The following is a 23,386-nucleotide window of genomic DNA, read 5'->3' on the forward strand; positions in this document are numbered from 1 at the left end:
GCTATACATGTATGTGAAAGGCCAATAATGAGGGAAGAGGGCTGTGTCTTCCTATATTCTCCACCTCCCACCCATCTCTTGTTCTAATAATCCATGAAGCACTTGCATTAAATGCCTCAACTGCCATGGTACAATTTTGGATAAAGAAACTCTTTGTTTCCGATATGGACATCTATAAAATGCTTCCCTGAGAGTGAAAGCAACCTAATTTCCATCTGAAGTATGAAATTTGACTTTCTTATTATCAATTTGAGTTTCTTATTATCAATAGTCTTTTTCATGTCTTATGAAAAATTCTGACATCATCTCCATTATTATATTTAAAACTATATGGCATTTTCACAACAGGTTTGCCACTAGAACACAGGTGTTGCTAAATCCAAGACAAAATGGGAAATAAAAGACTTGTATCAACTTCGTTGTCATTGAACATGTAGATTCAGGCAAATCCACCACTTCAGGCCATCTGATATACAAATGTGTTGGAATTAACAAAAGGACCACTGGAAAATTTGAGGAGGAGGCTGCTGAGATGGGAAAGGGTCTCTTTAATTGTGCCTGGCTGGGTCTTGGACAAACTGAAAGCTGAACATGAGCGTGGGATCACCATTGATATCTCCCTGTGGAAATTCAAGACCAGCAAGTATTATGTGACCACCATGGATGCCCCAGGACACAGAGACTTGATCAAAAACATGATTACAGATAGGTACATCTCAGGCTGACTGTGCTATCCTGATTGTTGCTGCTGTTGTTGGCAAATTTGAAGCAGGTACCTCCAAGAATGGGCACACCTGTGAGCATGTCCTTCTGGCTTACACACTGGGTGTGACATAGCTAAGTGTTGGTGTTAACAACATGGATCCCACTGAGGCACCCTACAACGAGAAGAGATGCAAGGATATTGTTAAGGAAGTCAGCACCTACATTAAGAAAACTAGAGACAACCCTAACACAGTAGCATTTGTGCCAATTTCTTTTTTTTTTTTTTTAAAGATTTTTATTGGGGAATTGGGGGGATGGGAACAGTGCTGGGGAATTGAGGAACAGACAAGTTGCTGTCGTTTTTTTGTTCTTCAATCTAGTTGTGGAGGATGTTGCTTCACTGGCCCAAGTTGGCACCATCATTGCGCTCTTCTCTGGCGAGGCAGATCAGTCGCCGGCTTCTGGACGGCCGCTCACAGCGGCTGCTGGCCACACACCGTAGCCCATGGCAATTCACTGCCACAGGGACTGCAGCCCACGCCGTCGCCGGCGACTCATGGCAGCCCAGCTCCAGGTTGAGCTGTTGTTCAGCAACTTAGCTGTGGAGGGCAGTGTCACTGGCCCTCATATGTGGGATCCAAACCGGGGCCCTCTGGCATCCCAAGCGAGTTCTTAACCATCGCGCCACTCGGCCGGCCCCCGCATTTGTGCCAATTTCTGATTGGAATGGTGACAACATGCTGGAGCCAAGTGCTAACATGCCTTGGTTTAAGGGATGGAAAGTCACCTGTAAAGACAGCAATGCCAGTGGAACCATGCTGCTTGAAGCCCTGGATTGCATCCTGCCACCACGTCATCGAACTCACAAATTTTGTGTCTGCCCCTCCAGGATGTCTACAAAATTGGTGCAATTGGTAAAGTCATTGTGGGCCGAGTGGAGGCTGGTGTTCTCATACCCAGCATGGTGGTCACCTTGGCTTCAGTCAACATTACAACTGAAGTCAAGCCTGTTGAAATGCACTGTGTAGCTTTGAATAAAGCTCTTCCTGGGGACAACGTGGGCTTCAATGTCAAGAATGTGTCTGTAAAAGATGTTCAATGTGGCAATGTGGCTCCAGGTGACAGCAAAAATGACTCACCAATGGCAGCAGCTGGATTCACAGCTCAGGTGATTATCCTGAACCATCTAGGCCAAATCAGTGCCGGCTGTGCACCTGTGTTTGATTGTCACACAGCTCACATTGCTTGCAAATTTGCTGAGCTGAAGGAGAAGATTGATCATTATTCAGGAAAAAGCTGGAAGATAGCCCAAAGTTTTTGAAATCTGGTGACGCTGCCATCGTTGACACGGTTCCTGGCAAGCCCATGTGTGTTGAGAGCTCCTCTGGCTACCTTCCTCTGGGCCATTTTGCTGTTTGTGACATGAGACAGACAGTTTCTGTGGGTGTCATCAGAGCAGTGGACAAGAAGGCAGCTAGAGCTGGCAAGGTCACCAAGTCTGCCCACAAAGTTCAGAAGGCTAATTGCATATTATCTCTAATACCTGCCACCCCAGTCTTAATTGGTAGTGAAACAACAGTCTCAGAACAGTTTGTCTCAATTGTCCACTTAAGTTTAATGGTCAAAGACAAGTTAATGATTACAATGCATTATAAAACCTTCAGAAGGAGAATGTTTTGTAGACCATTTGGGGGTTTATTTTGTGCTTCAGTTTTTAAGTTATTAGTTTTTAAAATGGTGAACAACAGCTCAACCTGGAACTGGGCTGCTTGTGAGTCGCCAGCAACAGTGTAGGCTGCAGTGGGGCTGGTCAGCAGTGGCCGTGAGCTTTTGTGAGCTGCTGTGAACCACCGTAAGCGGCCATCCAGTGGCCGGCGAGCGACTACCTTACCTGGGAAGAGTGCAATGATAATACCAACATGGGCCAGTGAAGTGACATCCTCCACAACTAGACTGAAGAACAGAAGGACAGCAACTTGTCTGTTCCCCTTCCCCGATTCCCCAACACTGTTCTCGTCCCCCCGATTTTCCAATAAAAATCTTAAAAAAATATATACCCCACAACCAGGTGAGGTTTATCCCAGAGTGACAAAGCTCATTCAATACATGAAAATCAATCAATGCAGTCCATCATGTTAACAAGCAAAAGAAGAAAAGTATTATATCAATTGATGCAGAACAAGCATTTAACAAAACCCAACACCAATTCATGACAAAAACTCTCATAAAACTAGGAGGGGGGAGGGGAAACTTCCTCAACTTGTTAAAGAACATCTATAGAAGACATATGACTAACATGGTACTTAATGGTGAAAAACTGGACACTTTCCCCCTAAGGTTGGGAACAGGGAAAGGATATCCATTCTTAATACTCTTATTCAACATAGTACTGGAAGTTCTAGCCAGTGCACTAAGGCAAAAAAAAAAGAAGAAAAGAAACAGAAGGCACATAGATTGGGGAGGAAGAAATAAAACTGTCTCAATTTACAGATGATATAATTGTCTTCATAAAAAATCCCAAGGAATCTACAGAAAAAAAATCCCATAACTAATAAGTGAGTCTTACAAGGCTGAAGGATACAAGATCAACACACAAATCTCTTTACACAACTTTAAGGCTTATCATATAGCTACAGTAATCAAGACTGTGTGGTATTGGTAGAGGAACAGACACATAGATAAATGGAATGGAGCAGAGAAGCCAGAAATAACCTCACATAAATTCGCCAAATTGTTTTTTGACAAAGGTACAGATGCATTTCAGCGGAGGAAGGACAGTCTTTTCAACAAATGGCATTGGAGCAATTGGACTTTCATAGGCAAAACAAAAACCAAAAAAAAGTTTAACCAAAACCTCATACCTTATACAAAAAGTAACTCAAAATAGATCATATATGTATGTGTAAAATGTAAAACTATAAAACTTTTAGAAGACAACATAGGACAAAATATTTGCTATCTAGGACCCGGTGATGAGCTCTTAGACATGACACCAAAAGCACAAGCCATAAAAGAAAACAATTGATAAATTGGACTTCATCAAAATTAAAACTTCTGCTCTTCAAAATATCTTGTTAGAAGTATAGAAAGACAAGCTATAGGCTGGGAGAAAATGTTTGCAAGCCACCTATCTGACAAAGGACTCTTATCAAAAATATATAAAGAACTCTCAAAACTCATTAGTAAAAAAACCCAAACACTATTAATCTAATTAAAAAATAGATAAAATATATGAAGAGTCATTTTGCTGAATAGGATATAGAGATAGCAAATAAGCTTATGGAAAAAATGTTCAATATCATTAGCCATTAGGGAAATGCATATTAAAACCATGGTGAGATACCAGTACATACTTATCAGAATGGGTAAAATTAAAAAAAAATAGCAGAATCCTCACATTGGTTTCATGACCAATGGAAGGAAGGAAACATGGCAGAAAGGCCAAAGTGGAAACCCTTGGAGCTCCACCTTCCTACCAAGTGTAGGTCAAAAGAAATATCACATATTAAGGGACAATGTCAAAAATTAGTTTCATTATCAAAGACTTGAGCAGGGAAGGAAATTCCTAGCACATCCCCTTTAAATTCACCAGTTTGGCCTGCACAGCAGTTGGTTAGGTCTTGATGAATGTGTCAGTTTTAAACCAGGGCTCCAAAGTTCTTTGACACACCTCTAGTTGAGAGGTGAGGTTGATGCTCCTTTCACTTGAACCTGAGTAGGCTTGTGACTGTTTCAACCATACAATACAGCATAAATGGTGCTGTGAGACTTCCAAGGCCAGGTCACAAAAGTTTATGCAGTTTTATGCCTTATCCACCCTAACACTTGCTTTTGGAGCCCTGAGACACCAAGTACAGAGAGTGTGACTAGTCTGAGGCTGCCATGAGGCAAGCAAGTCCAAGCCACATGGAGAGGCCATGTGTAGAAGGTTCTTCCAATCCAGTGAAACCTGGCCTTCCAGCTGAATTCTCAGCACAACTGCAATCTGTCAGCATACTATTGGGTTGTTGGAAAAGTCACGACGTATTTTTTCTGTTTTTCATTGGAAAAATGCATGATGACTTATCCGACAACGCAATAAAATATTTGTTTAATGACACCAAGTTTGCGGATGGTTTGTTATTCCATTGACAGATGACACTGAGGAATTCAGAGAGGATGCAGTGGGAATGTCTGCTCCATAATGTCTGAGGGCTCAGCTGAGATGACTCGAGGGCTGAGGGTGACTGGAGGGCTGGAAGCTATAATATTCTGGAAGCTTCCTCACTCATATGCTTATCTGTGCTAGGATGCCTATTCTGCCTATTGCATATGAGTGGAATCACACAATATTTGTCCCTGTGTCTCTGGCTTATTTAATTTAGCATGATGTTTTCCAAGTTCTTCTATGCTGTAGCATTTATCAGTGCTGTATTCCTTTTTATGGCTGAGTAATATTCTATTGTATTGCTAGACCACATTTTGTTTCTCCATTCAACTGTACATGAACATTTGGGTTGTTTCTACCTTTTGGCTACTGTGACTCATGCTGCTAGGAACATTCCTGTACAAGTCCCCAACATCATGTTTGAGTCCCTGTTTTCAAATCTTTTGGGTATATACACCTAGGAACAGAATCATTGAGTCATATGGAAACTCTGTTTAACATTCTGAGAAAGTGCCAGACTGTTTTCTCCAGCAGCTGCACCACTGATGGTGGTAATGCTGCTACTCATGCCTGACTTTATGACTTGGTTAGTCAATGGCTAGTTCATGATGTGCAGCTCAGGTCATAAGACTACTTGTGTCAGATGGTCATCAGGAACTAAAGGAGTCAGGAACTTTTCCTCCCAGCAAATTGGTGTGTGTGTGTGTGTGTAGATCTTAGCTTTATTTTTATCCTGATTCCAGAAGCCTGAGCTGTGATTCTTTAATCAAGTCATGGAAAAGGCTCCGTGTAGCATCCTAATGGGGAATGTCACCTCCAGAAAGAGGCCCACCAAACATTGTGCTTTTTTCTTAGTGACAGTAGGTTTGAGGTACAGCAAATTGCTTTTCTTAGGGAGGACCATTTCAATATGTCACACCCCACTGGATACCCAGGTGTGTTGGGCTCCTGAATTTTCCTGGGGCTTATCTCTCACCCTGTGGTGAAATATTTGCTACTTCTTATGCATCAGGCCCATTCAGCAAGTCATTAATGTAGCAGAGCAGCATGATGGCTCGGGGGCCCCCTGAGGCGATAAAGTCAATCTCTGGGGACTTATGGTAATGTGGCATAGAATTGCAGAGATAGTGCTGGGTGACTCCTTTTGACCTTTCTTTGTACCTCAGTCCTTGAGTCAGGAAGCCCCTGTGGGGATTCTTCTATCTGCATATTTGTTTATTCCAATTCTGCAATCAGGAACTGGGGAAAGAGCCTCAGGGGGACCCACAGTGGAAAAAGACAGATTGAGACTCCATTTCTGACCAGTGGACTACAGTGGCATTCTATGAACCCAGGAGAGAGTGGGAGGGAGGTTTAAAAATACAGTATACACTTGTAGTGTTATGTGTATCTGGTTTCCCCTTTGCTTGAGGGCTCTGAGCCTGTGGACTGATTGGGTCTCAGAATTAGATGAGGGGCCATGATTTTTCCACTGTGGTGATTCAAGGCAGGCCGCCATTCACCAGACAGAGAGATTTTTGTTGTCGGTTGCTAGTGTTGTACAGATCATGGGCTACTACAGGTAGCCTACTAACAGGATATCATGATCAGTTAACCACCACTAAAGATCCATGGGAGGAAACCATTCTGGTTCCAGCTGCCAGTCCTGCTGCATATGATGATACTCATCCTATTTCTGAGAACTAGTGCCACCACCTGGCCTCTGCAGCTCCATGATCCCATCGTTCCCACTGGGATTGCAAGCCTGTTTCCATGGCAACGCTTCCCACCTCCTTTCCCAGACTAGTTTTCCAGAACCTTTACCAAAATATGTCTAAGTGTTTTTTGTGTGTTTTTTTTGGTATCAATTACATTTTTTTAATTAAATTATTTTTTATTATGAAATACACATTTTTTAGAATTAGTTTCAGCTGTACAACACAGTGCAATAGTTACACTTTTTACCCCTCGAAGTGACAACTCCCCTCCCCCAAGTCTAAGTGTTTTGGTGAAAGGAATGTCCTTTGGCCCTCTCAGGGGATGTAATTAAGGGGTGTGCCAGTGGGATGCACATGACAATTCCATTCCAACATTCCCACCTCCTTGAGAATTGGGATTGGAGACAATGAGGGATGGAAGGAGTGGGGCACAAGGAGAATTGGCATCCCATTGCTAGAAACTGACCAGCTGATTTCATTACAAGATTTCCAAGAAAGGCAGGGTCAGTCTCATCAGTCAGTGGAGGAGGAGCTGCTTCTACTGGTAAGGGAAGGTCCATGGGGCTTCTGGATTCATAAGACAGATTCATTCAACAAATTCTTAATAAGCGTTTTCTAGAGGTGGGTATATAGCAGTGAATAGAATAGACAAAATTTTCCTGGCTTCATAAGGCTAATAATATTCTAGTACAGAGACAGATAATAAACCATCCCGCCACCTGTTGGCAGCTCCGCGGCTGCTCAGCTCGGGCTGACCCGAACCACTGTTGCTCAGAGCTCAAACTCTTTTTTTTTTTTTTTAGATTTTTATTGGGGAATTGGGGGGATGGGAACAGTGCTGGGGAATTGGGGGAAGGGGAACAGAGAAGTTGCTGTCGTTTTTGTTCTTCAGTCTAGTTGTGGAGGATGTTGCTTCACTGGCCCAAGTTGGCACCATCATTGCGCTCATCTCTGGCGAGGCAGATCAGTCGCCGGCTTCTGGACGGCCGCTCACTGCGGCTGCTGGCCGCTCACGCTGGCTGCTGCTGGCTACATACGGTAGCCCATGGCAACCCACTGCCACAGGGACTGCAGCCTACGCCGTCGCCGGCGACTCATGGCAGCCCAGCTCCAGGTCGAGCTGTTGTTCAGCATCTTAGCTGTGGAGGGCAGTGTCACTGGCCCTCATATGTGGGATCCGAACCGGGGCCCTCTGGCATCCCAAGCGAGTTCTTAACCATCGCACCACTCGGCCGGCCCTCAGAGCTCAAACTCTTGAGCGAGCTCTTAACCAACTGAGCCACTCAGCCGGCCCTAAACCAGGTACATTTAAGGAAGAGAGAAGAATGTGCCTGGTAGTCCTGAACAGCCAAGAGGCAGCGTGATGTATTAGTTTCCTAGGGCTAGCATAACAAATTACCTCAAACTGGGTGGCTTTCAACAACAGAAATTTATTATCTCACAATTCTGAATGCTGGAAGTCGGAAACCACTCCAATCTCTTCCTCAATCTTCACATGGTCTTGGTCTCTTCTGTGTGTCTTTCACTTCTTGTCTAGGAACACTTGTCATTGGATTTGAGGTCCACCTGGGTAATCCAGGACGATTTCATCTTGAGATACTTAATTACATCTACAAAGACCCTTTCTCCAAATAAGGTTGCATTCATGGGGTCCAGGAGTTAGGACATATCTTTTGGGGGGTTACTTTTCACCCCACTACAGAAAGGAAGCCATTGAAGGGCTTTGAGCAGAGGAGGGGCATGGCCTGACTTATAGTTTAACGGCTCTTTCCAGCTGCTGTGTTGAGAAGACACTATAGTTGGGAAAAGTAGAAGCAGGGGGGACTGCAGGAGGCCACTGAAAAAACTCTAGGAAACCCATAAGGATAGCATGGACTACAGTTGACAGCAGTGAAGGGGGTGAAGAACCATCAGATTCTGCATCTCTTTTGAAAGCAAAGCTGACGGACTTAGCTAACAGATCTGTTGAGTGTTGGAGAAAGGTGAAGCCCATAGGAGAAACCTCAGTGAATACCTCAAACTTATTCAGCCAAATATGTATTAGTGAAATATTATAAAATAATGGGGGAAGTAATGAACTACTCATGGATTGGTTGATGCTGGGGACTTTGGTTATCTATAAAAAGTCAATTTAGATCATTATTATTACCTTGGCATATACCAAAATAAATTCTCGATAGATGAAAAGTTACATGAGGGAAAACGAGTCATTTTTTTTTAAGCCACAGTAAAACAAAACTGAAAAATTTGTATTCTCTGGACGGTGGAGAAGGAATGGAAGAAGAGCAATAGCTGTGCTCTTAGGTCAGCAGCAACTCATTAGAAAAGATAATGGCAAAAAGTTCTATTTACAAACTCAATAAAGAACTGAATAACCAGGGGTCAATCAAGTCCATAGAGGCTCGTTTAAGAACCCCCGCTTGAGACAGAAGAGTGAGAAGAGCAAAGACAGAAGGGAAGAGGGCTTGAACCAGAAGCTGCTACATCCTGGCTGTCCAATTCCGCAGCCATTAGTGACCTGTGACTATAGAGCACTTGACATGGACACCCGTTCGTGGAGTTCAAACAGAAGCGTGCTGTAAGTGTAAAACACACGTGAAAAACTTGGTACAAAAAAAAAAGTAAAATAACCCATTCATAATGTTGTGTGGTGCTTATATGTTGAAATGATATTTCGGATCACTGGGTTAAATAAAATTCGTTATTAAAATAAATTTCACCGTTTTTCTTTTTACTTTTCCCCGCGTGCGGCTGCTGGGAAATTGAAAAGTCTCAAGTGGCTCGCACTCTATTCCTACTGGCCAGCGCGGTTCTAGCTGGATGGCAATTGCAAGCAGCAAAGGGCTTTCAACCTCTCTGTGCCTTAACGTTTTCATTTTTCAATCGGCACTGATCAGACACCAACTTTAAAGGGTTGGCTAGAAAGCAACGAGCTACACTTAATAGCGTACTCATCTGGGTGCCCAGGTGCCCAAGCCCGGGTTAAACACAGAAATGGTAAGTGAACAGCGGCCCGGACCACGCCCACAGACTACGGGCTGCCAAGGCGGGCTGCGTACGCAATCGCGGCCCGTGCTGCCAAGGGCGGGGTTCAGGCCCAAAGCACGCGCGCACGCGCATGCGCAGGCACGCTACCCGGGCTGAGTCAGCCAATGAGATTGTGGAGGCGTCCCGCGCGCTCTTCAGGTTCGGCCCCTTTACCCTGACACTGCCGCACGTCGCGGCACGCACGGGGCGGTGCAGAGGTGGGCGGGTTCTAGTGGCGCGCCCTGACGGCGGCGGGAGTCTAATCCCTCTCTTGGCTGTGGCCCACGCGGCTCGCACGCTCTGTGGGGCAACATGGCGGACATGGAAGGTAGGGGTCATTATCTCGCCTTTGGTCGGGCCGAGTATCCCCTAGCGGGGCCAGCTCAGCCTGCTTGGAGAGCCGGGGGGAGGTGGACGGCGTCGGGGCCCCAGTTCTGCTGGTTCCAGCCGCTGGGTTGGCACGGTCGCCGCCGGGTTTCCTGCCGGCCTTGCTTCTTCGTTTTGGCTCAACGGGTGAGGGCCAAAAAGCGGGAGGCTCTCATGATGAGGTGGCGCCGTGAGACCCGGGCCTTCCGCTGACGGCACAGCCCCTTTAGGGCCCGGGTCGCCATGGAAAGGCGTTGGCCGTGCCGGTGACCCTGCGGTGGTAGGAGACCGAGCAGTACCTGTGCCGCCGGCAGCTCAGACGCCGCGGTCTGCGCCCCACGATGAGGAGAGGAAAGAGTGGTTGGAACGGGCGTGGAAGAGAAGGGGCCAGGGGGCTCCGGCGTGAGCGTAGGTCCAACACGCAAGAAAGTTCTAGAGGTCACAAACTCGCGCCGCCAGTCAAGCGCTCACTGGTGGAACTTTCCAGCCCGCAGGTCGAGCGCTTCTGCGGCATGGTTAAGACCCGCCATGGCCACGTGGTGAATCGATCGGCAGCTGACATGTGCTACCGCTTGCCGTCAGTTACTGAGCAACCCACGTATTTGGCCTTACCTACATTGTTTTCCCCAGTAATTCTAGGCCAAACGTCCATTTAATACCTGCTTTGGTTTCGTTTTCTATTTTAAACTTATTTGCCTTTATTTTCGGGGAGAACTCCCAAATCGGGGTTTGTTTGTTTATTTTTAGTATTTATTTTGCCGAAGAAGCATAAGAAGAAAAAAGGGCTGAAGTCATTACCAGAAGAAGATGTAGCAGTGAGTAGAAATATGTTTTACTTTGTTTTGACTAAAAAGAAAGATCACTTAGATAACAAATTACAGACAACTATTTTTAAAGGTTTTGAAGGAATTGGGCGGTTGCTGGTTGCGTAGAAACTGCACAACCCCAGTCAACCTAAGCCTCTCCTATCAGGTAGTTTCCTAAATGGCCTGGCCTCACCAAACGCTTTCCCTGCAATTTTCTCCCTCTTATTCCACCTGCAGACCCCCTATCCCTCTTTCTCTTTAAATAGCTGTATCCATCTTGGGGGAACTTAACTTACCCTTCTGAGATCCTGGCTCGTTTCTTTTCTTTCTCTTGGAGGTCTTAGTGAAGAGGCAGAGACTACCTGGTTTTCTATTGGAAGGGCATAGGCTTCTGTGGTAGTAATGGAATTATTCAAAATCAGGTGGGAAACCTAAGAGGGTATGTTTCTCTCCCATGCAAGGAAATACAACACGGTGAAGAATTTCTTATCAAACCTGAATCCAAAGTGGCTCAGTTGGACACATCTCAGTGGCCCCTGTTGCTAAAGGTATGTGGTTATGATTGTGTATCAGGTCAGTGCCTAGCTTTTTACATTATTTGTGTTAACAGTTTATTAAGAGTGTTTAATGCTGGCATTCTTCACTAAAGAAATGCCAGGTGATACAGTCTAAAGCGGTGTTCCTCAGGTGTCTGAGATAAAGGACCAGGTTATTATTGTTGTGTTTTTTTTCAGTGCACCCAACACTGTCATAGAGTATAGTTAACATGTTGAAACAACGTCGAACTGCTGTCAGAGTTTATAAACAATTAGTCCTCAGTTTCTGTACTTAAATCCACCTTATGGACTTGTGCCAAATTGTGGGCCACACTTGCAGTTGGACTGCTTCAGTGCTTGAGGAGCATGGGCTTAGAAGCCAGACCCATTTGTGTCAGGCAGTGTGTTACCTTGGGCCAGTATTTTAACCTCTCTGAGGCTGTTTGTGCATATCTTCTCTTAGTAAGACAGGCTGAGTGAGGGCTGTGGGAGGTAATCCATAAAATGTGTTTAGCCACAGCCTCTGGCATGTAACATGTCCTCTATAAATTATTGTGTTGTGTTGGATTATAAATAGAGTAGTAATGATTTGAATTACAGGCTTCACAAATGATTTAGTGGGCACCAGCTCTGAGATTAGGAGAAAAAGGCTAGAAAAAGTTACTGAGAAACACCCCTTGACAAAGTATTTTAGTAAAATGTGTATATAATGGCAGACGAATGAGATTTGCTTATATAATTGAACACAGTTGAATTTCTGCTTGGCCAGATGTCTCTTCCATTTAGATAGCATCTGCTTTTCTGTTGTAGGCCCCGGGAATATGCCAGTGAACCTATGGTAGGCAAAGTCCTTATTGTCATGGAACTTACAATCTAGGGGTGGGTAGGAGATAGTTAAAAAAAATAATGGCTATTTGTGGTAAGTACCATGATGAAATGAAACTGGTGATATAAAAGATGGGCTTCAATTGAGGGGAGCTCCTTCAGACCAGTGGTTGAGCCTCAAAGGAGGAAAGTGAAAAGGAGCAGACATGAGAAAAGCAGAGCTAGGGGCTTCTGCAGCAGGAACAAGCTAATTATGTTTCAGAGACATTGTTGCCAGTCCTCAATTAGGCTGTCTTTTGTCCTTGAGAAAATCAAAGCTAGTCCATATTTTATTCATAAACCTGCACAGTGAAGCCCACTCTGTTCTGTGGTACCCCACGAAGTCTCTTTGTAAAGAGTGATCAGATTTGCCTTATTTACGCATTCATCCATCCATCCATCCAGAATGTGTTTACTGGGATGATGGTTCCTCACTCGTCCTGACTCAGGTGCTTTTCGTGCTGTTTCCTTCTGAAGCAGCATCCTTCTGTAAAGCCTCGCTTTTCCTCCTGTAGGCTGACAGAGGACAGTGGAACAGCCAGCACGTAAAACTAGTGTTTCTGCATGGCTAGGGACAGTGGTGATTGTATAGCCCCCTGGGCATTTCACAGCTATGAAGTGGGAATTGGGGTTCTGCCCCAGGCCCCTTCTCTTGTGTTCCTGTTTTCTTCTGGAAAGGGATGCGGGAAATCCTTCCTGAGAGGCGTGTTTTCATGGGGAAGTTGTCACCGCTGGAAAGAAATTTGTCTTATTCATGGGTAATTTTTCCAGTGTGTAAGGTTTACAGTCTGTCACAGCAGATAATGGACATATAGGAGCAACATCCAAGTTTATGAACTGTAACGGTAACCATGTCACTGTTGGTGGTAGTGCTGACTCAGGTTTTATGTATATTAATGGCTTATTAAGTTTATTTTGTGTTGTGTCATTGCTTTCTAGAATTTTGATAAGCTAAATGTGAGGACGACACACTATACACCTCTTCCTTGTGGTTCAAGTCCTCTGAAGAGGGAAATTGGGGATTATATCAGGTAAGTGTTGGGATTAAGCACTGTTCAAACTTGTGTTCTTTTCACAATAACCCTTTCACATCAGTTATTCAAAGAGGTAGTGGCATTGTAGAATGGCATTGCCCTAAACATCATATAACCTGTCCTCATGGTGAACCCTTCATTTTTACTCTTCAAATTTAGTTTTTATTAGATGATCAGAGCCAATGGCCAAGTAATTTCTTTTCCATTCTAGGACAGGTTTCATTAATCTTGACAAGCCCTCCAACCCCTCTTCCCATGAGGTGGTAGCATGGATCCGACGGATACTTCGAGTGGAGAAGACAGGACACAGTGGTACTCTAGATCCCAAGGTGACTGGCTGTTTAATCGTGTGCATAGAACGAGCCACTCGCTTGGTAAAATCACAGCAGAGCGCAGGTATGTGGAAGAGGGAAGGAAGAGGTAGCTAACTATATTTCTGTATTGGAAGGTTTTCTGTATTTCCCTTCTATGTATGTATTGGCTCTTGGAAATGATTTATTTATTAGTAAAAAGCTCTTGAGCAGGGCTGCTCTTGGTTTCTACGTGCCTTCTGTCCTGCCGGACCCTGGTTTGTCTGCCTTTCTTGGAGTTCCAGGTACTGACTGTGTACACACTGAGGCAGACCTGCGTCCAACCAACTCTTAGCTTATCATTCCAGGCTCCTCTAACTCCATGCTGCTGCTTCTGCCTAAAGGCCCTTCCCTCATTTTCATCAGGGAATATTCTCCTACTTGACCTTGCAAAGTTTTTTCCAGGCAGGCTCTGCACTGGGAACTCCAACTATCCCTGTCAGCACATTGGAAGTTGAACTCTTGATGAGAGAAAGTATCTTGATTCCTTTCCCATGTTTGTACCATGCAACCTAATAAGAGGTCAAATTGCCTGCTTTTCCTGCTGCACAAAATGGGAGTGATATGGGTATATAAAAAGACAGAAAACTCAGTGGCCACACCTGACTACTTTTTGTCATTTTTTCAGGCAAAGAGTATGTGGGAATTGTCCGGCTACACAATGCTATTGAAGGGGGCACTCAACTTTTTAGGGTAAGTCTGTAATTGTAGGGAGGGCATCATTTGGTGACATGGATCTCTGAGCCCCCTAGGCATCTGTAGACAGGTCAGCTTTCCTGGCTGGCCTCTTTTGCCCTTTCAGTGGGCAGCCATAGCCAACCTGGTCAGGTGACTGCAGATGGCCAAGGCACTTCCAGCCATGTCCCTTCTGAGGAGAGGGTTCAGCTTAACACTGAGCCATCCCTGTGTGTTGAAGAAAAGCAAAAATTGAAAGGGCATTTGAGATCTTAAATGATTGAAAAAAACTTGTGTTTCAGTTGTGTCCTTAAAATCCCAAAATGCGCCCTTTGATTTTATTTGAAAGTCCATGCAGTGAGAGACTTTATTTTGGTTTGTGCTTATTCTCAGGCCCTAGAAACTCTGACAGGTGCCTTATTCCAGCGACCCCCACTTATTGCTGCAGTAAAGAGGCAACTCCGAGTGCGGACCATCTACGAGAGCAAAATGATTGAATACGATCCCGAAAGAAGATTAGGTGGGTCATTGGGCCTGTGAGGAATTGAATTTACATAGACCTTAGGTGGGTAGGAATGCATTCTTGAAGATTATACTCGGTTGTTAAAAGTAGGTGAGGCCCTTAGCATATGGTGTGGTCGTGGCCTGTGTGTGCCTGTCGTCTCTAGTCTCACTGGCTCAGGTCTGGGTTTCTCAACTAGTGATGTGTTCATTTCCGAAAATGTGTGCTACTTTTGTGTGTGTGTCTTAGGAATCTTTTGGGTGAGTTGTGAGGCTGGCACCTACATTCGGACACTGTGTGTGCACCTTGGTTTATTACTGGGAGTTGGCGGTCAGATGCAGGAACTTCGGAGAATTCGTTCTGGAGTCATGAGCGAAAAGGTGGGTTGAGAAGTAGAGCTGGTACTTAATATAGTCTAGCCCTTGGTGGAACTCCGCCTGCTTCACATCCTGGAAAAGGCAATTTCCAAAGTGTTGAGTTCAGTTCAGGGCAGCTCCCCCTGTTCTGTTAATTAAACTTTGGGACATTGAAACAGGCTAGGGGAGATGATTGGATAGAAAGCATTACTCTATTCATTTACTTCCCAGCCTACAAAAATGCTTGCTCAGATTTAAATATATAATCAGCAGTTAATGATAATCAGCAGTTAAAGATGTTCAGAGAGAAGTAATTCTAAAGTGACTGAAGACCAATGAGCTTGGACTAGCAGATAAGACTAAATTTATTCAGTTTTCAGAATTTTGGGGTCTGTTGGGCTATTTGAGATCCAATGGCACTGAATAAATTTCATACATGGCTGCTTTTCAGGACCACATGGTGACGATGCATGATGTGCTTGATGCCCAGTGGCTGTACGACAACCACAAGGATGAGAGTTACCTGCGGCGAGTTGTGTACCCTTTGGAAAAGCTGTTGACATCTCATAAACGGCTAGTCATGAAAGACAGTGCAGTAAGTTCTGGGTTTTGAGTCCATGTTTGGAAAAAATGTGACTCCAAAGATGACACGTGGTTCATTTTCTGAAAACTTTTCTACTTGAGATGAAACATGACATTGTGAACTCATTTTCCTTGGGGAATCTTTTCCTTTTTTTGGTTTCATAGATTGGACACTGGACTCCTTTTTCCTTTTTTTTTTGTTAATAGTGGACGTATTCATGATTAACTTTTTAAATGAAATCAATACCAAACACACTAAATTCAAGTAAAAGACTAATGCTAGGCCTAATTGTATTTCAAAATGAGGCAAATTAATTAAACATTTTCCTCGAGTCTATAAAACCTAAACATCACTGGACCTTTCAAACCTTTTTTCTTAGCATATTTACTAAATAACATTGGGAGAAGTCCTCTTAATGATGCAAGTAAATATGCAATTAATTATGTCAATTTGGGTTTCCTCTTTAGTAGTGATTTTAAGGATGAGTTTTTTTTGTGTTTTTTTTTTAGCTGAGCCATCCTGCCACCTGTTGGCAGCTCAGCTTGGGCCGAGAATCGAACCGGCGACCCTATTGCTCAGAGCTCACACTCTTGAGCGAGCTTTTAACCAACTGAGCCACTTGGCCAGCGTTTAAGGATGAATTTCTTACTTTCCAAGTAGTGCAGAATTTTGTAAACAGCCTTATTTCTAATGGTGTAATGATCAGAGAATGTGGCCTTTTATAAATTAAGATTGTCTTTGTAGCCAAGTGCACATCCAGTTTTTGTTAAGTGTTACATAGCAATAAAAGTTCTCCAACTTTGAAGAATATAAATTTCTGTATATTTAATAGAGGTTTATCATTCATTTAAATCCTAAGTTATTTAGATGTTTGATATGTTTTTCATATGTTTGATGTATTTTTTTATATGTTATAGTTCATAATAAAAAGCAGAGAAAAATGAAAGAGGTATGCTGAAGCATGCCACTATGACAATAGCCACATAAAACCAATATAATTGTGATACACCTTCCTTATGCTGGGGTCATACTGGTAGCTTCTGGGTGAATTTAAGGGGAGCGTGGAATACTGGCAGCGAAAGAGATCTAGGTGAGTGAAGATGATGGGACAAGGCAGATGGATGTATTGAATGCCACCGAACTCAGGTGACATTAACTCATACCTATTGGCCTATAAGTTATGCCAAAACTTGTTTGTATTGGTTCAGCAGGACTCGTAGTCTGGCTTGTGAGTTATTTTGGGAGCCTGTTATTACCCAGATCTCCCAATAAATCTAATCAGTCCCTAGGCCTGTCAAAGTTTTTTCCTAATAATAAGGCATAGAGAAGAACAGTTAAGTAAAACTAAGGCTGGGTTTTGGCTTAAGATGAAACCATCTTTCAGTTGCACAGATGTACAAGGAGTAGCTATGTGAAGGCCTCTTTCACATTTCTAAGTCAGCGTGTGTAAGGTGCCTAGTGCATGGTGCCTGGCTGCTGTTATTCGAAGTCCCTTCACGTGCCGATTGCAGCCAATGACTGTCAGTGCTGTTGGCACCATTTCACAGGTGGGGAGATGCCTGCAGGCCCTCTCCCCCTTGTCCTTCTTTGCTCTGCTGTAGGTGTGGGATGGAGGGCAGTGCCTTGGGTTCTTAAGGGTGGTACCATCCCTGCAGGTGAATGCAATCTGCTACGGGGCGAAGATCATGCTTCCGGGTGTTCTTCGATACGAGGATGGCATTGAAGTAAATCAGGAGATTGTGGTCATCACCACCAAAGGGGAAGCAATCTGCATAGGTAAGAGGGGAAGGTGCCCTCCGCCCTTCTGTACTATCATAGCTAGGCTCATGAAGAGCAGGTCCCCACGTCCTGCCCTCCTCAGTCTCATCATCTACTCGCTGTGTTGCCAAGCACCTGTAGGGGTGGTCACAGTGAAGAGCCATGTCAGAAGGTACAGATGAGGCAGCGGTAAGTGGGGGTTCCCTTTGTCCCACGGGCTGCTGTCAGAGGCCATGTCTCAGCAGCTGGGCTGTCCAGTGAGAAAAGGGAATCAATGAGTGGGAACAGATGTCCGTGGTAATTGACCAAGGGCCTTAGCCCACCCGTGGTCTGTATATCCACATGCACACCCTCAGCGGAAGACACCTCAGTTAAGGCGGCAGAGCTGGGAGTTTGAAGAAGTTGCAGAAACGGTAGAATTTGGGCTTACTGGTTATCAGATCTTTCCCTTGAAATCATTCTTTATCTCTACGACACTGCAGCTATTGCATTAATGACCACAGCAGTCATCTCTACCTGCGACCATGGGATAGTAGCCAAGATCAAGAGAGTGATCATGGAGAGAGACACTTACCCTCGGAAGTGGGGCTTAGGTCCCAAGGTAAGCGGGACTGGGTGCATGCCCTGCCAGGACATTCTCTTGTTTTTTTAAGTTGAGCCATCCTGCCACCTGTTGGCAGCTCAGCGACTGCTCAGCTCGGGCCAGGAATCAAACCACTGTTGCTCAGAGCTCAAACTCTTGAGCGAGCTCTTAACCAACGGAGCCACTCGGCCAGCTAGGTCATTCTCTTTAGCGTTGTTGAATACTTGGGCAGCTCTTGTTGTGCCCCCACTGCTACAACCTTGCCTTGTGCTGGGCTCTGGGGAAGTTGATGGTGAGTAGAAATGTTCCCATCTCAGACCCTGGAAGTGTCAGTCTCATGGGAGGAAGCACATAGGCATCACACATTGCACAATAGGCTGGTGAACTTGAGCCCAGTTGAGGGCTTATCAAGGAGTGCAGGCGTGCCTGGCACCTTGAGAGCCCACAGTGAGGGGGTTCAGCCTGGTGAGGGGTTCTGGGTAAGGGGCCTTCGCTTGAGCCATGCCAGCGTGAAGGGTATGCAATTAGATACTGATGTGGGGAGGGGAGGCCCAGGGTGCTGGGCTAGCATGTGCAGAGGCCCTGTGCCACAGGTGACTCTGCACAGGCTCTTGCTAGGATATAAGCTTCGTGACCTTAGACTTGAACAAGTCCACGTTTGCTCCTATTGGAGAGAGTGGGTGAGTTTGGAGTGCTCTAGAGGAGCGAGACCCAGCTGACAATGCACAAGGGAGGAACGTCATTTGAGCAGGCTGCATGCAGTCATAATACCTGCTTTATGTGTTGACACCGTCCTCATGTTGAAACCTTGACGGTCCACCAGGCAAGTCAGAAGAGGTTGATGATCAAGCAGGGCCTTCTGGATAAGCACGGCAAGCCCACGGACAGTACACCTGCCACCTGGACGCAGGAGTATGTCGACTACAGGTGAGGGCAGGGTGTTGTAGAGACCCAGGGCAGGCAGAGATGGCACACTTGCCTTTGGATGCGGTCACTACAGGTGAGGATGCCAGCTGCAGTGCGGATAGGAGGGTGTGGAGCTCATGGGTAGATGGTACAAATTAGGACAGGAGGTCGTGGGGCCCAGCTGTGTGTGGGGGGAACCCATGTGGTGCTCCGTGAGGCCTGGGAGGCTGTAGGGAGCAGCAGGTTGCTTTACCTTGACTGCCCGGGCCAGGTAGGGGCATGTGCCTGCCCAGCAGACAGTTATCCCTTTCTAGTCTGGCTTGTGGGACTCTAGAGGGAGTCAGTCTGCAACAGTAAGTGGTGAGTTCTTCTGTCCAGCGTCACTATTTTGATGATGGCTTCAGACTTGCCAGATATCACTGGTTGATGCCGGTGCAGCAGGTTCTGCAGGGAAAGCTGATCAGCGAATCTGACCAACGGCTACTTCTCCTTTCAGTGATGTGAAGAAAGAGGTGCTGCCTGAAACCGTGAAAGCCGAAAAGGTGAGCGGCATGCTGAGATCTGTTTGGTTGTTTTGTTTTAGCTGAGCCACCCTGCCACCTGTTGGCAGCTCAGTGGCAGCTCAGCTCAGGCCCGGGCTCAAACCGCTGTTGCTCAGAGCTCAAACTCTTGAGTAAGCTCTTAACCAACTGAGCCACTCGGCCGGCCCTTCTGAGATCTGTTTGGAATGTGTGTCACGAGATGGTTCTGTTTGGCTTCTCTTGCTGACCGACGACTGTGTGGTCTGGCCATGGATCCTGGCTCAGTCCCGCAGGGCTTCCCACCCCCGTGGGAGCATGGTGCCCATGGAGCTGTGTTCCCAGGGCGCTCATTAGGGCTCTGCAGGTGCCAGTTCACATGCCCTGTTGTGTCTGCTGTGGGGTGGGTTCTGGAATCGAACTGGCCTCATCTTCCACCTCAGCTAAGACAATACCCCTGAAACAGTGAGGGTGCATGGTAGCTGGCGCCCAAGTGGTGGCACAGGTGTATTGCAATTGGAGGCTGTGACACTTGCAGCTGTATGACACTTAGGGAGCAAAATCACCAGAGGTTGGCAGCCGCCTCTAGACAGCACCAGGTCAGTGTTTCAGAAGTCTGAGAATGATGTGTGCGGCCCTGAGCTTTCTGGGAAGAGCTTTTCCTGCCTTCCCTGCCACCTCTTAGGACTTGTGGTAGTGCCCCAGGAGGCATGGCAGCCGACTTTGCACACTAGTGAGGTTGGCCTCCAGAGAAATAGCTTGCCTGGGATCATTCCATCCCCAAGTTCCACGCTGCTGCTTTGGTGCTTCGGCTATGCCCATGGCTTCCTGGTCTTTGTGGATGAGACTGTCTTCAGACCCTTGGTAAATCTCAGGACCTATGGGGTTCATAAGTAGAAAACTTCCTACTGGACTCAGGACTTTTTCTGGTCCTCCCCCACCCGCCCAACCCCACCTTTTGCCTTACTGAACCTTTCTCCTCCATTCTTGCCCAAGATCTAACATTTGGTCGATTGTCTCACCTTAGCGGAGGCGACAGAGTGAAAGTGACGAGACCTCCCCAGCATCCCCAGCGTCTCCAGTGTCTCCAAAGTTGATCAAGAAGGGGAAGAAGAAGAAGAAGGACAAGAAGGCCAAGGCTGCTGAGGAGAGTGCAGGCGAGCCGGGAGATGGCGACGCGGTATGTAGACACATTCAGGCCACTTGGGCCCGCCTGGTCCTCAGAGGGCCAGGGATTGCCCAGGCGGTGCCAGCTTGGTTCCATTGGGAGCTGCCCCAGCTTCCTGGAGTGCCTTTGCCCCCACCGGCCCAATGGGATAGACAGAGGCAAGCCCCGGCGTTTGATGCTAACTGGTCATAGGGCTCTGTTAATGGTGGGTAGAGAGGATGTGTAGCTTGGGACTCCGGATGTGTCTGGTTGTAAAAGTGGACCACTGGGGCACCGCGGGCAAGCTCTGGACTTCATCATGTGCAAAACAGATTTCAGGCAGAATGTCCTGACAGGTCCTGCACACTTACTTGGCTGTGCGGAACTTCCCAGATTTCCTTTTGGGACAGTGGTAATGGTTCTGATAACATAATTCTGTGAGCTTGCTTTCTCTTTCTGCCAGGACAGTGACACCACCAAGAAGAAGAAGAAGAAGAAGAAAATAAAAGTGGAAGTGCTTTCTGGGTAGTGGAGATCACTTGAAGCACTGTGCAGCTGGGAGGAGAAATGAAAGCCTTATTGAGAAAACAGTTCCTTTTGTTGTTGAGAGAATGGAACATAGGTCCCAGAAAGGGTGGAGTTACGGCACACTTGAGCTGCTACCCGAGTTCTCAGTGATGTTAACTGGTGTGGTCATCTCATCCTGTCCTGTTTTAAGGATATGGGTGCAGGAGGCACATTTGACACCGCCCACTTTCCTGCTTGGGAGAGTCCGGAAGCCTTGCCTTCAGACGCAGTACTGTCCAGTAACCATGTACAGCTGTTTCCTGATGGCTGTTTTAACATCATTGTCCTTTACGCATTTGCTTCTGCCACCCTCCCCCCCTACCCCCACCCATTTAAAAGTTTGTAAAAATTGCGTAGTGAAATGGTGTAGAGTAAAAGAATATAACTGAACCATGTTCACTGGGTGGGTAAGTCTGCAGTCCTAAGGGCAGTGGTCTATTCTGGTGTCTATCTCCCTTCCAGGTAAAGGCCTGGCAAGGACTCATGGTCTTCCATCTTGGCCATTTCCAGGCCCTCTGGCCTAGCAGTCAGTGGTACACTTACTCAGAGCTTGGGTACAGCCTCCGCACCTAAATCCATCTGGCTACTTGTATGACAGAAGCTTGTGTTCTCTTGTTTCAACCCTCATTTTCTTTCAAAGTATACCATCACTCATTGCTAGGAAGAGGTGGTTGTAATTTTTACTTATTAAAAGTTTACTTATGTTTTTGAAGTAATCCTGTTGGGTCTTCTAATCGTTTTTTTTTGTTTTGTTTTAAATTACTTTTTATTGTGAAATAGACATTTTTTTTAGAAGAAAGGGTTTTTTTTTTAATTGGGGGATGGGAACAGCGCTGGGGAATTGGGGGAAGGGGAACAGACAAGTTGCTGTCATTTTGTTCTTCAATCTAGTGGAGGACGTTGCTTCACTGGCCCAAGTTGGCACCATCATTGCGCTCTTCCAGGGTGAGGCAGATCAGGTGCCAGGTTCTGTATGGCCGCTCACGTTGGCTGCACACGGTAGCCCATGGCAACCCACTGCAGCAGGGGCTGCAGCCTACGCTGTCGCCTGACTCATGGCAGCCCACCTCCAAGTTGAGCTGTTGTTCAGCATGTTAGCTGTGGAGCGCAGTGTCACTGGCCCTCATATGTGGGATCCGAACCAGAGCCCTCTGGTGTCCCAAGCCAGCTGTTAACCAATGCGCCACTCGGCCAGCCCGAAATATACATTTGTTAGAATTAATTTCAGCTGTACAACACAGTGTAATAGTTATACTTTTTACCCCTCGAAGTGACAATCCGCCGCCCCACTTCCCCCCCAATATCATATGTATCTATTACAATTCCCTTGACTCCACTCCCACACTATACTCCACGTCCCATGACTATATATATATATATATATATATATATATATATATATATATATATATATATATATTATAGTTGACATACAATAGTATACAACATCAGGTTCAGGTGTATAGTGCAGTGATCAAGCCTCTACCCCATCAATGATGCGGTCTCCCTAGCAAGACATGTGACCATCTGACACCCTACAAAGTACATTATATTCCTCGAACTGTCTTTTACATTCCTGTGGCAATATTGTTGGGTCTTCTAATAGTTGATCTCAAACTAGTAGAACAAATATAATTGGATTAGCAATCTAGGGACCTTGATGTCATTTGAAATTGGGTGCTTTATGTTTCGTTAGTTTCCTTTCTGGTTCTGTCTTGCAACATACACCTTAGGGCCTGTCATCTGGCATGGGATCAAATACTCTGGAATCTTTATTGAAGACGTTGACTAGATAACGAGGGGTATTCATCACAGATTGAGTAATAACTGAGAGGAGAAAGATCTAATTTATGGAGTTGGCCTGGCAGGAGGTGTCAGTGTCAGAAGGGGGGAAGCATGTGAGAGCTAGATGGTCAGGCCTTCAAGGATCTAGACACATCTGGGCATGCTCAGGATTGGGGGCCCACTGAAGCTGCTGATGGCCAGGTGAGTGGCCAGAAGCAGGGGGTGGTTGTGGACGTCCGGGAATTGAACGCCGTGGTGAGGTTTAGGATTACCCAAAAACCATGAGTATGAGCAGCTGCTTGGGGAATCACCGGATGCCATGAGAGGCCTTTGCAGGTGTGCAGAGTGCACCCCAGTGCCCAGGACCCACTGGGCCCGGAGGCTGGGTTTCCCCTCCCCTAAATGCAGCCAGAATGTAAGCCCCTGGCAAGGTTTAGCAGGGAGCTAGATGCCTGCCTAATGGTTCTTGTACAG

General features: G+C 45.9%; 1 protein-coding gene and 1 pseudogene across 1 annotated transcript; both read left to right on the forward strand.

The window, feature by feature from the left end:
• Nucleotides 1-286: 286 nt before the first annotated feature.
• Nucleotides 287-5,398, forward strand: LOC109373607 (elongation factor 1-alpha 1 pseudogene; annotated as a pseudogene).
• A 4,383-nt stretch (nucleotides 5,399-9,781) lies between these two features.
• On the forward strand, nucleotides 9,782-21,840 carry DKC1 (dyskerin pseudouridine synthase 1). Its single transcript, XM_019627643.1, has 15 exons — nucleotides 9,782-9,904; nucleotides 10,690-10,757; nucleotides 11,210-11,296; nucleotides 13,088-13,179; nucleotides 13,394-13,578; nucleotides 14,161-14,225; nucleotides 14,601-14,727; nucleotides 14,959-15,089; nucleotides 15,517-15,660; nucleotides 17,304-17,424; nucleotides 17,889-18,007; nucleotides 18,813-18,916; nucleotides 19,392-19,437; nucleotides 20,441-20,593; nucleotides 21,024-21,840. Exons 1-15 carry the CDS (start codon nucleotides 9,889-9,891, stop codon nucleotides 21,087-21,089), a joined length of 1,524 nt encoding a protein of 507 aa, XP_019483188.1. The 5' UTR covers nucleotides 9,782-9,888; the 3' UTR covers nucleotides 21,090-21,840.
• Nucleotides 21,841-23,386: the final 1,546 nt, after the last annotated feature.

This window comes from Hipposideros armiger, unplaced genomic scaffold (assembly GCF_001890085.2).
Source record: "Hipposideros armiger isolate ML-2016 unplaced genomic scaffold, ASM189008v1 scaffold_738, whole genome shotgun sequence".
NCBI classification, from domain to species: Eukaryota; Metazoa; Chordata; class Mammalia; order Chiroptera; family Hipposideridae; genus Hipposideros; species Hipposideros armiger.

Coding starts and splice junctions, on each gene's coding strand:
- DKC1 (XM_019627643.1), top strand. Junction 11,297..13,087: donor AGTGGCCCCTGTTGCTAAAG/GTATGTGGTTAT, acceptor ATTGCTTTCTAG/AATTTTGATAAGCTAAATGT. Junction 18,917..19,391: donor CAGGAGTATGTCGACTACAG/GTGAGGGCAGGG, acceptor TTCTCCTTTCAG/TGATGTGAAGAAAGAGGTGC.